Here is a 15,217-nt window from a genome sequence, read left to right as displayed (position 1 = left end):
TCTCTTTGGTCTGCCTTGTTAACTCTGTAGTGCCTTCACGAATCTGTTAGGTTTTTATGTTTGCTCCAGTTGTTCTCAGCAGGAGGTTTAATTGTCATTATCAGAGACTAAAGTTACATACAAAGTAACCAATTAAAACAATGCGATTATTCCCCCTATGATCTCAAGAAGGAAGTTTCTTGAGTTGTTCTTAGAGAATATCTCTCACTAACACCCTATAATATATAAATGATATTTTTTAAAAAATAAAACTGAGTTTTAGGACTTGTTTTGTATAGTCTTCCTAGAGAGAGTATATATTCCAAGGTTAACATTACAGAACAGTGTTATCCCTCAGAACTTTGATGATAGAGATGCTCTATATCTGCACTTTTCCTTTTGGTAGTCACTAACCACCTGTGGCTCTTAAACTTTTGAAATCTGACTAGGGTGATTGCAGAGCTAAATTTTTACTTCTGTTTAATTAAAAAAAGTTTCATTGACATATACTTGATTTATAACGTTGTGTCAGTTTCAGGTGTGCAGTGAAGTGAGTCAGGTATGCATGTATCCACTCTTGTTAAAGATTTTTTTTCCATATAGGCCGTTAAGGAGTATGAGTAGAGTTCCCTGTGCTATACAGTAGGTCCTTATTAGTTATCTGTTTTATATATAGTAGTATGCACACATGTCATATACATATATGTCAATTCCAGTCTCCCAGTTTATCCCTCCCCCACATCCCATTTAACTTTAATTAATTAATTAAAATTTAAATAAGCCATGTGTGCATATTTAGTTTGCAAGACATTTAGTTTTGCAGAAGACAGCTTAGATGAAAAGAAGAATCTCATATCATTGTAAAGATTAGGATTGACACATATACACTACCATGTGTAAAATGACTAGTGGGAGGTTGCTTTATAGCACAGGGAGCCTAGTTTGGAGCTCTGTGATAACTCAGGGGGGCGGAAGAGGGGAGGAGGGAGGGAGGTCCAAGAGGAAGGGGAACATGGATGGGTATACATATAGCTGACTCACGTCACTGTACAGCAGAAGAGACTAATACAGCATTGTAAAGCAACTATACCCGAGTTAAAAAAGAGAATCTCATCCCAGTACTCGCTGTGTTCTTACACTCCCACCCACCTGCATACCCATTTTCCAATGCTCTGGCAAGAAATACTTAGCCTAAATGTGTTTGATGGATATGGTATCTCATTAAATATTTTAGGTCTCATAGAATGTTCCCACTTATTCCCACCATTCAACAGGTGTGATGGAAATATTACACTTGTTATCATAACTGGGCCAAGTAAAACTGATGGAGTCACTCAGTTTACCTTTAACATGTATTTTTCTTTGCAGGGCAAGGGGCGTCTTCGTCGAGGAAACTATCCATGTCCATCCTCTCCTGCTGTGGTTCGGTTGCCCTCCATGTCTGATGTCACGGAGGAGACCTTGACTAGTGAGGCCGCCCTGGATGCTGACATCACGGAGCAGCAGCAGGCAGCTATGCAGCAGGAGGAGAGAGTCCTGACCGAGCAGATTGAGAATCTGCAGAAAGAAAAGTGAGTCGCCGGAAGGAGAGGGAGCAACCGTTACCTGTTTCCATTTCCTTCCTCCTGTACTCTCTTTATTCTTCCTTATTGTGAGTCAAGCTCTACATCAGGGTACAGGGGGTGTGGAGATGACAAGGACATGCTGTCTGTACTCAGGTAGCAGTGCGAAAGTTGTCACCTCAGGGAAGGATGCTCATGAGCTGGGAGATCTGAAACTGCTACAGTGGAGATTCTCGAAAGCCTGACTGGACAGGGTGTGTCAATCTTAGCCCGAGATTCCTAACAGGTCACCAGTCTTGGTGACAGATTTTTCTTATAAAGGAGGAATAAGGTGTCCCAGGCTAAGATGATTCAGAACTCCATAAAGGAGCATTATCTGAAGATCAGGATAACCATGGGGTCAGCAACTGTATGGTCAGGGTAAGGCAGCACCTGTTGGAGGTGCTGGGACACCGGGTAGGGAAATAGATTGCAATTTGGGAGAGAGACAAATAAACCGCTTTGTGACCTCTGCCATTCCTGGAGCAAGGATGGCAGCACTACTTCTTGGGTATAATGTGAACATCCCGTGGTTTTCTCTGAAGGTACTGTGTACTGGTTGACAGTGATGACTTAAGTTTTAAGGAGATTTTTGTTCCTGAGTTCCAGGATCCCAGATCTGAGAGCTTGATTCATGAGAGATTATGACTCTTTTAAAGTACTTTTTGCTTGTCAGGATTGCTTCTAGAATTTGGATAAGCTGAAAAAGCAGCTAGGGCTCAACTGTGCTGAACATGATAAGGTAAAAATGGTCTACTTTGATGAGCAGATGGCTATTTGATACAGAAATGATCTGAAAGAGGAGCTAATTCAGCTTTGATGAAAACGGCATTGGAAGTATTGAAGGATGAATAGGAATTTGCCAGGAAGGTGAAAGTCCCAGAGAAGGGAAAATGTATGAGCATAGTCTCAGAGATGTGAATGTGCATTGCTCATGACAGTTGTCATTGCAGCAGTGAATTGTTGACAAGACTATCCTTGCAAAGATTGTCCATGAATCTCAAGCCAGGTATCGGAGGTATTAAAGGATGAACAGTTTAAAGCTGGGTAGAGTGGAAGAGAAGCTAAGAGGGCTCTGAAAAGGAGGAGAATTGATGAAAATGGAGTTAAACTTGAAAGGATTAAGGAGGCAGTGGACAGAGTGGAGGAGGGATCGACAACTCCAGGGTCTGCCCACTGGGGAAGATTGCCGACAGAGTGGAGAAAAGGTTATTAGGAATTGCAGATACAAAGGAACTTTGGTGTTAGGGTATTATCATGAGCTTTTAACAAAGATATTGATTAAAATGAATCAGAGTGGTGCCAGGCAGTAGTGAGGAAGTAAGATTAGGAGCCAGGTACCAAAGACTTCAGGGAATGAGGAGGCATGGCTGAGAGGAGGTGAGTGATTGATAAGAAGGAGTAGAGAATAGTAGTCTTAAGTGAAGGTGGCAAAGGTTTAAAAGGACAGAAGAGGTCAGTCTGTTTTATTTCATTTAGGAGATCTAGAGGTCTTTCCTTGGCCAAAGAAGGTAGAGGATAGAGTGTGTAGCAGCTAATAAAATTTTGTAGAAAATAGTTTAAGAGCTGGAAGGAATCCTAGAGACCATCTAGTTTAGTCTATTTGTTTGTGTGGATGAGAAAGTTAAGGTCCAGAAAGAGGAAAGTACTTTCCTGATGTATTATGATTGAGTTCAGAGTGAGTTTAGAATCCCAATCTCCTGATTAGCAACCCAGAGTTCATTTTATCAAAGGATCTTACAGCTTTAGCATCTTCCTCTGCCTCACCCTTAGCTCCATTATAGGTCCCAGCCTTTGCTGTCTTTAACCTTCACTGTGACTGTGACTTGTTCATTCGCTAAGTCATGTTGAGCTCTTTGAGGCCCCATGGACTGCAGCAAGCCAGGCTTCCCTGTCCTTCACTATCTCCCTTGGTTTGCTCAAACATACATCCATTGAGTCGGTGATGCCATCCAGCCATCCCATCCTCTGTCATCCCCTTCTCCTTCTGCCTTCAATCTTTCCCAGCATCAGGGTCTTTTCCAGTGAGTTGGCTCTTCGCATCAGGTATACAGGTCGTTATCACCACCCTGCAAGGGAACAGTAAGAAATGTGACTGTTTTTGCTACCTAAATTCCTGACATTCACAGAAGGTCTGCTTTCCTGTTGGCTTCCTTCCATTTCTTATCAAATGATAATGATTTCTTGATTGTATCTTACAGGGAAGAACTAACATTTGAGATGCTTGTCCTGGAACCACGTGCCTCTGATGATGAAACCCTTGAGTCTGAGGCCTCCATAGGGACTGCTGATAGCTCAGAAAATTTGAATATTGAGTCTGAAGGTGCCATCTCTGAGAAATCAGGTAAATGAACATGTTAGACCAAAGACTCCAGATTTGTTTTGCAGAGGAGGAATAAGGATTCCCAAACAAAGACAGTCTCTTTCAAGAAGGCCCTTGACCTCACATGAAAAGATGACAGAGTCCTAAGGAGCTGAAATATACCAGTCCTCCTAAAGCGTCTGTATAAATTGTTCATCAGACCAAGCCTTCAGTGTAACATATTTCTTTTGTAATGTAATGTTTCCTTGTATTTACCACAGAGGAAAGCCAGCAGTCATAGCTCATGTTATCTTACTGACTCATGACCCATTTTCTAAGGGTAGGTAGTGGGAGCCATGCCCTGCTATGAGATGGGACCGGACCCAGGGAAGTCTTTAACTGCCTGCCGTGTCTCTGCGAGATGTGGTATTTACTACATATTCTGGCAGTGTTTTAAATGATGGGGATGTTTGTAGGCCTCTTCTAATGGCATGGTCCCACTCCAGCTTCCTCAGGGTTGATTCTGAAACGATATGGATGGTGTAGAGATGGGTGATGAACTCTTCTTGAATTGTGACTGTGCCCAAAGCAGGTCACCCTGGACCTTCCAGATCTTAGCCCACCCACTTTCACATGTGAGCAGTGACACCTCTTCATCACACAATGATTTGCTTCAGAGAGAACTGTCATTTACAACTTTGGTCTCTTTCTTGCATTAGAGAGAAGCTTAGCCCTTATCTCTACGAAGGCAGCTGGCAAGTCTGAATCTTCAAGCAAGTTGCGGAAGCAGCTCAAAAAGCAGCAAGACTCACTAGATTCAGTGGACTCTTCAGTCTCTTCTTTATGTTCATCTGGCACTGCATCTTCTCATGGGACCAGAAGACGATTTCAGATTTATTCCAAATCTCCTTTCTACCGAGCTTCCTCAGCTGGAGAGGCCCTCGGGATGGAAGGCCCATCCGGCCAGACCAAATCCCTAGAAGACAAGCCTCAGTTCATCAGCAGAGGAACCTTCAACCCTGAAAAGGGAAAACAAAAATTAAAAAATGTGAAAAACTCACCTCAGAAAACCAAAGAGACCCCAGAGGGGATAGTTGTGTCTGGCCGCAGGAAAACTGTGGACCCAGACTGCAGCTCAACCCAACAGCTCGCTCTCTTTGGGAATAATGAGTTTATGGTCTGAACTGGCAGATGTGTGTCCCTTATGGCTACAGAGTGGTGAACACATCTCATCTTGGGGCTTCATCACCTGGTCCACAGTATCCATCCTGATTGTGGTCCTGCCTCTTGTCCGAGCATACAACCAAGACCTTGTGTGCTGCATCCGGGTGGGCCTCCTGCCGAAGCGGAAAGTCGTCTTTGAAGCCTGCCGGGGATGGTGCCAGCTGTGCCTTGGCTGCTCTATCCCACTGGAGGTTTCGCTGAACAGAGCGCCCAGGGCCTTGGGTTTTGGGTCAGCTGAGGCAGTCTTTGTGTTGCCTCTCCTCCCTCCCTTTTTCCCTTCCCAGAGGTGAGCGTGGAACTGGGGGGACATTGTGGGCTAGAGGGACCCACTGATTTCTAACATTTGAAGAAAACATATAAACCTTTCTTAACCATGAAAGCAAGATCCTTTGGGTTTATTTTAGGATCGTTAGGAGCTGGTATAGAATATAATTTTCTTCCAAGGATTTGTAAGCAAAAAGCCTAAGCCCTCTATTTTAAGATTTTTGAGAAACACTCCATGTTATATTCTGGGGAAAGTTAAAAAAAAGCAGTTGTCTCCATTAAGCCATCAGAGCATGTTTGAGACCTCTGTGGTTATCCAATGAAGAAGCGAAAACCTGTTTTGTTTTTCAACGATGTTTGATGTCATAATAATCAATGCTGGTTTAACCCCTGGTTAGTTCCTGCCAAATGGATTGCATGGGCCGAAGTTTCAATAGCCATACTGTTCTTATATCCCCTTATCCTAGAATCAGGTTCCTCTAATATTTTTTAAATATCCCAGAGACATGGTGATCCCTAAACAGGAGGGTTTCATTCTAATTTATCTAGGCCTTTCTCTTTGTATAGATTAAACTGAAGACCATATATGAACCTGTTTATCTGCTGGTGGATTTCCACCACGAGCTCACACAAATGTTGTGACCACTTAATCACTTCTCCCCAGGCATTCACACATAGCACTGCATGAGTAAACGTTACAGAAAGCTGCCAAAAAAGACAAAAAGAAAAGTTTTTAATATGACCCATCTAGCTTTTATCTTTTTTCCTCAGACCATCAGTATTAAATAGATTTTAAAAAATCAAGGACTACTTGAAGCTATTTTTGTTAATATTCTGGTTACTGAAGTTTACTGTAAATATATATATGTATAGTGTGCATATTTCTTTTTAACTTTATGCTTCCTTCCTCCCCATAGAATTTCTTCCCACAGATTAAGGGCCATTGGATGTGGTGGTGAGAGCCAGATATCCCTGGGTTGAGGGAAAAGTCAAACCATTTTCCTCACCACTGGGTGTCTCCATGTACCTGAGTTAAAAAGCATTTTAAGCTTCTTAGTGTTTGTGGGATTAGAAGTCTGTTTTTGCTATTTATAATATATGGGAAATGAAACATGATGCCCTGTTTGAGATAAATATGTGAAAATGTTTCTTTTTTAAAGTTACTAAATGCATCTTGTCTAACTGCCACATGCACTGTTCTAAAAAAGAGCCTTTACCATCTGTAACCTGAATTTTGGTTATTCTTCCTTTTCATACTTCTTTGAGATGAAGTTATAGAAACCTGAGGACTTTCATTAATAAGGCAGAGTCTCTCCTGTTACACAACAGTGACCCTCATGCCACTGCCTCTGTGGCTGCTGTCGAGCCCCAGAGGCCAGACACAAATATCATCCCGAGTGGCAGCTCCAGGAAGCAGGCGGCTTTCCTCTCCCTGGTGGGGTTCAGAAATGACCTCGGGAAAAGGAGTCTTTGTCAGTTTCCAGAATGATGATGGTTAGTAACTAAACGTGTTCGATTTTATAGCCTGCACACGTCTGCCACCTTGTTCATGCTGCCTTGAGGAGTAATAAAGGTAAATAAAGTCTTTTAAAATCTGAATTTCAGAGAATCTCCTAGAGAGAACCCAGCCCCTCAGCATGGTTGTGTCTGCATGGGTACCCCAGTCCCTGCGCCAGGCACAGTCTCTCCCATTATTCTTGGGAAGGTGGTCTTCAGCCGGTGTTGAGTACTCCTTTCCACTTGTTCCAGGACATTACAAAAAAAAAAAATAGCGATTACCCGTTGAGTAGTTTTGTTTGGCTTAGAGGAATGGCCTGGGAAACACATCTTGGCATACGGTCTCCCTCCTAAATCTTTGTGGAGTTTTTGTTTTGTTGCTGTTTTGCAAAATAAGTTTTTGGCAGTTAAAAAAAATAAATAAACTACTCATATAGGTCACTTTATAGGAACCAGGTGATGGATGTTAAGAGACTTTATAATTTTTTCTCAGGGACCTAAAACCTGAATTTGGATAACATTAAATAAATATTTGTTTTTCAGTTGCTAGATTTGTGGATTTCTAGTCATTTAACAAACTGTCAGAATGGAGGGGTGGGGAAAGGGAGATGCATGGAATGCTAAGAATGGAGAGCAAAGGCGGGACCCTCCCTTTGAAGGAAAGCATGCTGCTGTTCTCTAGAATAATGGGCATTGTTGGCCTGAAAAAGATGAAGCCATAACACTTAACAGCTGTCGGAACCAAGTGCTGTCTCTCCTCTCCTCTCTGATCTTAACCAGTCATCTCTGTGGTTCATGTTACATTACCACAAGCCAATGCTGCATTACAATCACTTATAATTAAGATATTTAACATCTGTATGTGTCAAATGTGTGTTTTCTGTTTGCTTCTCCTTTGCTCATTTTCTTTGATCTCAAATGCCTCAAAGGAATCCCATGTGTGGCAGCACAGAGGCAGCCCCTGATTTGGAGCCCATACTCTAAAACGCAGAGCATTCTTTTCTTACCACACCTTCTCAGCCCCAGATACAGCCTGGAGTTTTAATTCTCCCCATTAAAGACAACATATCGCTTATCATGGAAAATGTAATGGAAGCAGAAAAGTAATTTGTAGGGTCAAAGTGTGTATACACAAAGTGAAGTAAATGCAGAAAGGATTCAGGAAGGTGACTTGCTTCATTTGTAATGCACTGTGTATTTCCTGCCGTTTTAATTATTGTGCCACTCTGGGTTTCTGCGAACACAAAGAAGATAACAGCCCAGTGTGAGCCTTGTGAAGGCAGAGGGACCTGAATTCAGAGGATGCGATATAAGAGCCCTCCCTTGTTGTGGGAGTTAGTGGAGACTTCTGTCTTCCATCACAGTAGGGTTGTTTTCACTGTCAAAGATGGAGGATCCCAGAAGCATGCAGAAAAATAGGAGCTCCAGCAAGGTTCTGCAGGCCCACTTCAGTGCCTGTGGGCCACATTTTTCTTTTTTAAACTCTTAACTGAGGAATGTGTACCTTTCACAAGCACTTTGGTGAACAAGAGAGAAGAAAATATTCTCAGGATGTGTTCAAAGCTCAGAGAATTTTAAGAAGGAAACACTCCAGCTGGTTTTCCTTATTCTCCTCTCTCTCATTTTCCCCTATCTTGGTCATTCTGTGTTGACCAACACAGCATCATTCGGTGCTGACAGATATGTTTGTCTACCCATAATTGTGGGACAGCTCCCCATAATTCTGTGACAGTTGGCACTGTCCCCCAATACCATGTTAGCCTTGGTGGTAAAGTTCCTTGGTGGCTGTGGGAGTCTTTCTCAGGGCTTCCCTAATGGATCACATGGTAAACAATCTGCCTGCAATGTGGGAAACCTGGATTCGATCCCTGAGTTGGGAAGATGCCCTGGAGAAGGGAATGGCAGCTCACTCCAGTGTTGTTGCCTGGAGAATTCTACGGACAGAGGCTACAGTCCATGAGGTCGCAAAGAGTCAGACACGACAGTGACTAACACTTTCACTTTGCTATCTTTCTATGCCCCTAAAATACTGTTTACCCACTTTTCTCTGGAACTGCTCCCACATCTTATCTGGTGGTAAAGGGCAAAATAGTGACTACGGAGGTGGATCTATTAGGTCGTCTTGGTCTCTTAGTTGAAACTGTTGTCAAAAAAGCCCCACTAAGGGGTCCATCACCTTGCTTTCCATCCATACTGAATGCCTATTTATCATCCCTCTTAGGTCATGTAAAAGTTGCACCTTTGGAGCCAAGTAATTGTATTTACTAAGGGAAAGGTGTGGACTACAGATAAGTATTATATTAATGAATTTAAAGTAATTTATATAAATATACTGAGTGTAAATTTATAAAAGACTATTGTAAAAGGACATAGCCTGTGAAATATAATATCATTTTACTGTTTAATAGAATAATTCTATACAAAAAATGATTTGTCTCACCCACAGAACTGATTACATTCCTGATGCAATCAACAGGCACTTTGTAATTTCCTTTTTTTTTTTTTTGGCAGTGGGTGGGGCTGGGGCCATCAGTTGTATAAAGTGCAGTTTGTGCCACTCAAAATATGCACTGTATGGCTACACAAGAGCAGCTTGATGGACAGGTCACTCCATGGATCATTAAAGAACAAAGCTTCCAGAAGCAGCAATACGTGTGGTTTGTTTTCTGACCATCCTGGTTCCCACCCCAACTCACTCCAGCCTGAACCCAAGGAATAGCAATGATTTTTGATAAAGTTCTCGTGTTTTGTTTTTTTTTTAAGCAAAGGACTGAGCCCCAATTGTTTAAATACAGAGATGGTAATTATTGGAAACTTAATTTAGCTCAAGTGGAGGTAAGATTTCAAGTTGTCAGTTTTCCATAAATGCCAAGTTGTCAAGACTTCATTTAATCAATTTAGAGATGGGGTGCAGGGAAGAAAATAAATCTACATTGAGGATCTTCAGCAAAAAGGCATAGCTGCTAGTAGAGGGCCCTGGTGTGTCCTTTTTTGTTCTGCCCCTGCACTTGCATGACTTGGGCAAGGTCATTTGTCTTCAGTCTGGAATGTGTTCCCTCCCCCAGGTTTTCTCTGGATAACTCTTACTGACTCTGAGGTCATAGTGTAAAAGGCATTTCTACTTGGAAATTTTCTCTTCCCTGTCGAACTGGCTTAGATGTCTTGTGTTCTCAACAGCGGCCAGTGTTTGTGACATCAAAAAACTGACGTTAGCTTCCCAAGGCAAGACGGGAACCTGTCTTCTGACTTTTCGATCCTCAGCACCTAACAAAAGGTTCCCACACTTACATTTTGGATGAGAGAGTTGAATGTGATCAGGGGTTCTCAAATACCAAACCAAATCTAAAGTGAAATTGAAAAAAAAAAAAAAATTGTGATCAATTTATCCCTAATGTCAAATTTATTCCATTTAAAAATTCTGAGATCATCCTTTCCATTTTTTACATTGTTTACATCTACAGTTTGCATTGTCTACATGATAACATAATAAGAGTAGTGGATTGTTTAAGGCTTCCTCAGTTGGCTAAATTGGAGAAGGCAACGGCAACCCACTCCAGTACTCTTGCCTGGAAAATCCCATGGGCGGAAGAGCCTGGTAGGCTGCAGTCCATGGGGTCGCGAAGAGGCGGACACGACTGAGTGACTTCACTTTTGCTTTTATGCATTGGAGAAGGAAGTGGCAACGCACTCCAGTGTTCTTGCCTGGATTATCCCAGGGACAGTGGAGCCTGGTGGGCTGCCGTCTATGGGGTCACACAGAGTCAGACACGACTGAATTGCAGCAGCAGCAGCAATTGGCTAAATAAAACATAGTAATGCCATTTTTGAAAGTTCCCCTTGTGATAACTAAATCTACAACTAACCTTTCCGATTATGAAGAAAGAGCAGAAAGTTGTAAGGAGACACAGATCAGAGCTTTTGCTTGTTAAAAAATTGTTCTTTCTCCTAAATTGGATAACAGTACAGCATCTTGGAGCCGGGGACATAACCATGAACATGGATGAGACACCTGTAACATCTATTGGATCTTGTGAGGCATAGACTCCAACAAGCATGTCACTTCCCAGTTCTGTGGGGCCATTTATCCCTCATTTGACAAGTGTTGACTGAGCACTCTGGTTGGTTGGGGTATACTGGTGACCAAAGCCCTTGCACCCTATGGAGTTTGCATCCTAGTGAGGAAAACCAGTGGTGTCCACCAGATGGAGACTAGTCATCCACAATATCTGGGTCCCCCTGTCAGTTTTTATTAATCTTAATGGTTGCTTCTTGGCAACTTGTGAGTCTTTCTCTGCCCTTCCTACATCTAAATACTCCCTTAAAGGTAGAAGTAGAGTGTCTCACAAATCTGAAAACTGCAGTTGAAAAGAAAGGCCCAGATAGGCCCACACAGGCCTACCTCTGTGTGCTTCATAACCAAAGACCTTTCTGGCACCGAGGGCAGAAAAGAGTTTTCGTAGTATACCCTCCTCTAGTACTAGCCCTAAAGACTTTGGGGTAGAGCTGTTACCCATCTGAGTTTCAGTAGGACTTGAGATAGGAATTAGGGACTTAATGTAAACATTGGAAGAAGTGGGGAAGCAGGTCAGAGAAAGCTCCCACTGAAGGTCAAGAAAGCCAGCAGTTCTGAATCTTTTAAAGCTCCTGCAACTCTCAGGAAGGTTGCTCTGAAATTGTCTTCCCACACATTTGGCTGTGACTGCGTCCAGAGATTAATGGCTTCTCATTTACTTTACAAGTCTCATGTGAGTGCCTGTCTTCTACTAACAAACCATAGGGGAAGGGGATCCTGACAGATGATCTGACTGGCATCTTTGCAATGACACTAAGACCTTAAGAAGGGCCATGGGGCGGGGTGAGGGGGTGGATGCTGGGTTGGCTGCAGATAATTAAGTTTATCTACAACACCACACTTAGGGCAGAAAGCAAAGAAGAACTAAAGAGCCTCTTGATGAAAGTGAAAGAGGAGAGTGAAAAAGTTGGCTTAAAACTCAACATTCAGAAAACTAAGATCGGGGGCGGTCCTAAGATAATGGGGGAATAGGACGGGGAGACCGCTTTCTCCCCCACAAATTCAATGAAAGATCGTTTGAACCCTGAGCAAATACCACAAAACAACTTTTTTGAACACTGGCAGAGGACACCAGTCACCCAGAAAGGCAGCCCATTGTCTTCAGAAGGAGGTAGGACAAAATATAAAGAGAAAAAGAGAGACAAAAGAGTTAGGAACGGAGACCCGACCCGGGGAGGGAGTCTTAAAAGAGAAGTTTCCAAACACCAGGAAACCCTCTTACTGGCGGGTCTGTGGGAGCTTTTGGAATCTCAGAGGGCAACATAACCAGGAGGAGAAAATAAATAAAACCCAGAGATTACACACCTAACTGCAACTCCCAGTGTAGAAGTAGCCCAAACACTGGTGTCCACCACCAGCAAGCGGGGGCTGAACAGGGAAGCATGGGCTGCATTGCTTAGGGTAAGCACCAGGCCTGAATACCCTGAGGGCAATCTGAGGGAGCTAACGTGAGATAGCAACCCAAACCATGGAATAGCCAGAGAGAGAGAGAGAGAGAAAGAGAACTTAGCGGTGGAAAGCTCTAACCTAAGCCACTGCCAGGCCGCTCACAGAACAAAGGACTGAGCAAATACCAGAGGAGAGCTTGCCGACCCGGACTGGCCCATCCTTTGCTGGAGGCACGGAGGCAGGTGGGCGACAGCCAGAGCTGGAAGGCAAGGGGCAAACTCGGCCCCAGAGATGGCATCCTCTACCAAACTGCGAGCAGGCTCCCAGTTGCTAACCAAGTCTTCCTGGGATCCTGGACAGTTGACATCCACCAGGAGGGTCACAGTCAGAAATCAGTGCCCCAGAAGAGACACACGGCACACCTGAGACGGTGCTCCCACTGTGCACCCAGGAAACCAAGTGGCTGGGACGGGGGAGGTGATAAGACGCACCGCCAACCTGGGGAGTGTGCGCTTGCCAAGCACCTGGTCCCTGAGCTGCTCGCACCTGGGACGGGCACAAAACACAGGCCCGGCCGAGCCTGTGTCTTTGTGGAGTACCCGAGAACATGAACCTGAGCGGCTTAGCCCTGGGAAGTGCATGCAACCCAGGGTCCACAATAGACAGTTCCCCTGCAGAGCAATCTGGAGCCTGAGCAGTGTAGACGGGGAAAGCACACATGCTGTGAGCGGGGGCAAACCCAGTGTGGCCCAGACACTGCAAGCACTCCCCACACACACCAGTGACATTTGTTTCCAATGTTCCTCCCTCCCCGCAGCACAGTTGAATAAGTGAGCCTAACTAAATGACCACCTTCACCCCCTTGTGTCAGGGCAGAAGTAAGATACTGAAGAGACTTGCAAACAGAGGAAGCCAAAATAAACAAAGAGGGAACTGCTTTGGAAGTGACAGGTGCAACAGATTAAAACCCTGTAGTTAGCATTGGCTACATTGGAAGGGACCTATAGTATATAGACCTATAGACCTTGAGAAGTATATGCTGTTTTAAGGAACAATCTGAAACTGAGATGACCTCATACTGCCCCCAACAGCTCCAGAGAAATTCCTAGATATATTTTACTATTATCATTTTTTAATTTTAAAATTTTTAAGTTCTTTATTAGTCCTTTAATTTTCACTTTTGAAACCTACTATTACCCTGCAAAAAAAAAAAAAAAAAAAAAAGACCCTATTTTTAAAGCAAACTTCATATATATATTTTTTAAACTTCATATATTTTTAAAATAACTTTTGCAGTTTTTTTTAAAATATTATATTTTTGAGAGTCTAACCTCTACTCTAGATTTTTAATCTTTGCTTTTTGGTATTTGTTATCATTTCTGTACCTTTAAGAATCCAATCTTCAGTACCCATTTTTACTTAGGAGTGTGATTACTGGTTTTATTGCCCTCTCCCCTTTTGACTCTCCTTTTTCTCCCCCAGGTCACCTCTATCTCTTCCCTCCCCCTTCTCTTCTGTACTTAACTCTGAATCTCTTTGGGTATTCTGGGCTGTAGAGAACACTTAAGGAACTGGTCACAGGCTAGATTGGTCTCTCTCCTGTTGACTCCCCCTCCTCTCCTCCTGGTCACCTCTATCTCCCTCCTCCCTCTTCTCTTCTGCATGTAACTCTGTGACCCTCTTTGAGTGTCCCCCACTGTGGAGAATCTTTTCACCATTAACCTAGATGTTTTATCATCGGTGCTGTATGGATGGAGAAGTCTTGAGGCTACTGTAAGAATAAGACTGGAAGCCATAGGCAGGAGGCTTAAGTCCAGAACTTGAGAACACCAGAAAAGTCCTGACTCCAGGGAACATTAATCAACAAGAGCTCATCCAAAAACCTCTGTACCTACACTGAAACCAAGTTCCACCCAAGAGCCAACAAGTTTCAGAGCAAGACATACCAAGCTAATTCTCCAGCAATGCAGGAACATAACCCTGAGCACAAAAATACAGGTGGCCAAAAGTCACACCAAATCCATAGAACCCTCAAAACTCACTGCTGGGCCCTTCGTTGCACACCAGAGAGGATATCCAGCTCCACCCACCAGAACACAGACGCAAGCTTCCCTGACCAGGAAACCTTGACAAGACACTCGTCCAACCCTACCCAGAGGGAGGAACCTCCACAATGAAGAGGAACCACAAACTTCCAGCATACAAAAAGGCCACCCGAAACACAGCAACCTAAACAAGATGAAAAGGCAGAGAAATATTCAGCAGGTAAAGGAGCATGATAAAAGCCCAAACAAACCAAACCAAACCAAACCAAAGAGGAGGAGATAGGGAGTATACCTGAAAAAGAATTCAGAATAATGATAGTAGAAATGATCCAAAATCTTGGAAACAAAATGTAGTTACAGATAAATAGTCTGGAGACAAGGATTGAGAAGATGCAAGAAAAGTTTAACAAGGACCTAGAAGAAATAAAATAGAGTCAATAATGAATAATGCAATAACTGAGATCAAAAGCACTCTGGAGAGAACCAACAGTAGAATAAATGAGGCAGAAGATAGGATAAGTGAGGTGGAAGATAGAAAGGTGGAAATAAATGAAGCACAGAGGAAAAAAGAAAAAAGAATGAAAAGAAATGAGGACAACCGCAGATACCTCTGGGACAATGTTAAATGCCCCAACATTCGAATCATAGGAGTCCCAGAAGAAGACAAAAAGAAAGGCCTTGAGAAAATACTTGAGGAGATAATAGTTGAAAACTTCCCTAAAATGAGGAAGGAAATAGCCACCCAAGTCCAAGAAACCCAGAGAATTCCAAACAGGATAAACCCAAGGCGAAACACCCCAAGACACACATTAATTAAATTAACAAAGATCAAACACAAAGAACA

At 43.1% G+C, this 15,217-nt stretch overlaps 1 protein-coding gene across 6 annotated transcripts in view; it reads left to right on the top strand.

Moving 5' to 3' along the window:
- The window catches only part of MYO9A (myosin IXA), a 244,619-nt gene extending 235,117 nt beyond the window's left edge, over nt 1–9,502 (top strand). For all 6 annotated transcript variants that reach the window (XM_065941681.1, XM_065941682.1, XM_065941683.1 and 3 more), the window contains 3 exons: nt 1,348–1,550; nt 3,782–3,924; nt 4,602–9,502. In XM_065941681.1, the coding sequence (XP_065797753.1) occupies nt 1,348–1,550; nt 3,782–3,924; nt 4,602–5,065 (810 nt within the window). In that variant the 3' untranslated portion in view covers nt 5,066–9,502. The remainder of the gene's footprint in view (nt 1–1,347; nt 1,551–3,781; nt 3,925–4,601) is intronic.
- The last annotated feature ends 5,715 nt before the right edge of the window (nt 9,503–15,217 follow it).

Source organism: Muntiacus reevesi, chromosome 7 (assembly GCF_963930625.1).
Source record: "Muntiacus reevesi chromosome 7, mMunRee1.1, whole genome shotgun sequence".
Classification (NCBI taxonomy): Eukaryota; Metazoa; Chordata; class Mammalia; order Artiodactyla; family Cervidae; genus Muntiacus; species Muntiacus reevesi.
This window is presented reverse-complemented; position numbering and strand designations above follow the sequence as displayed.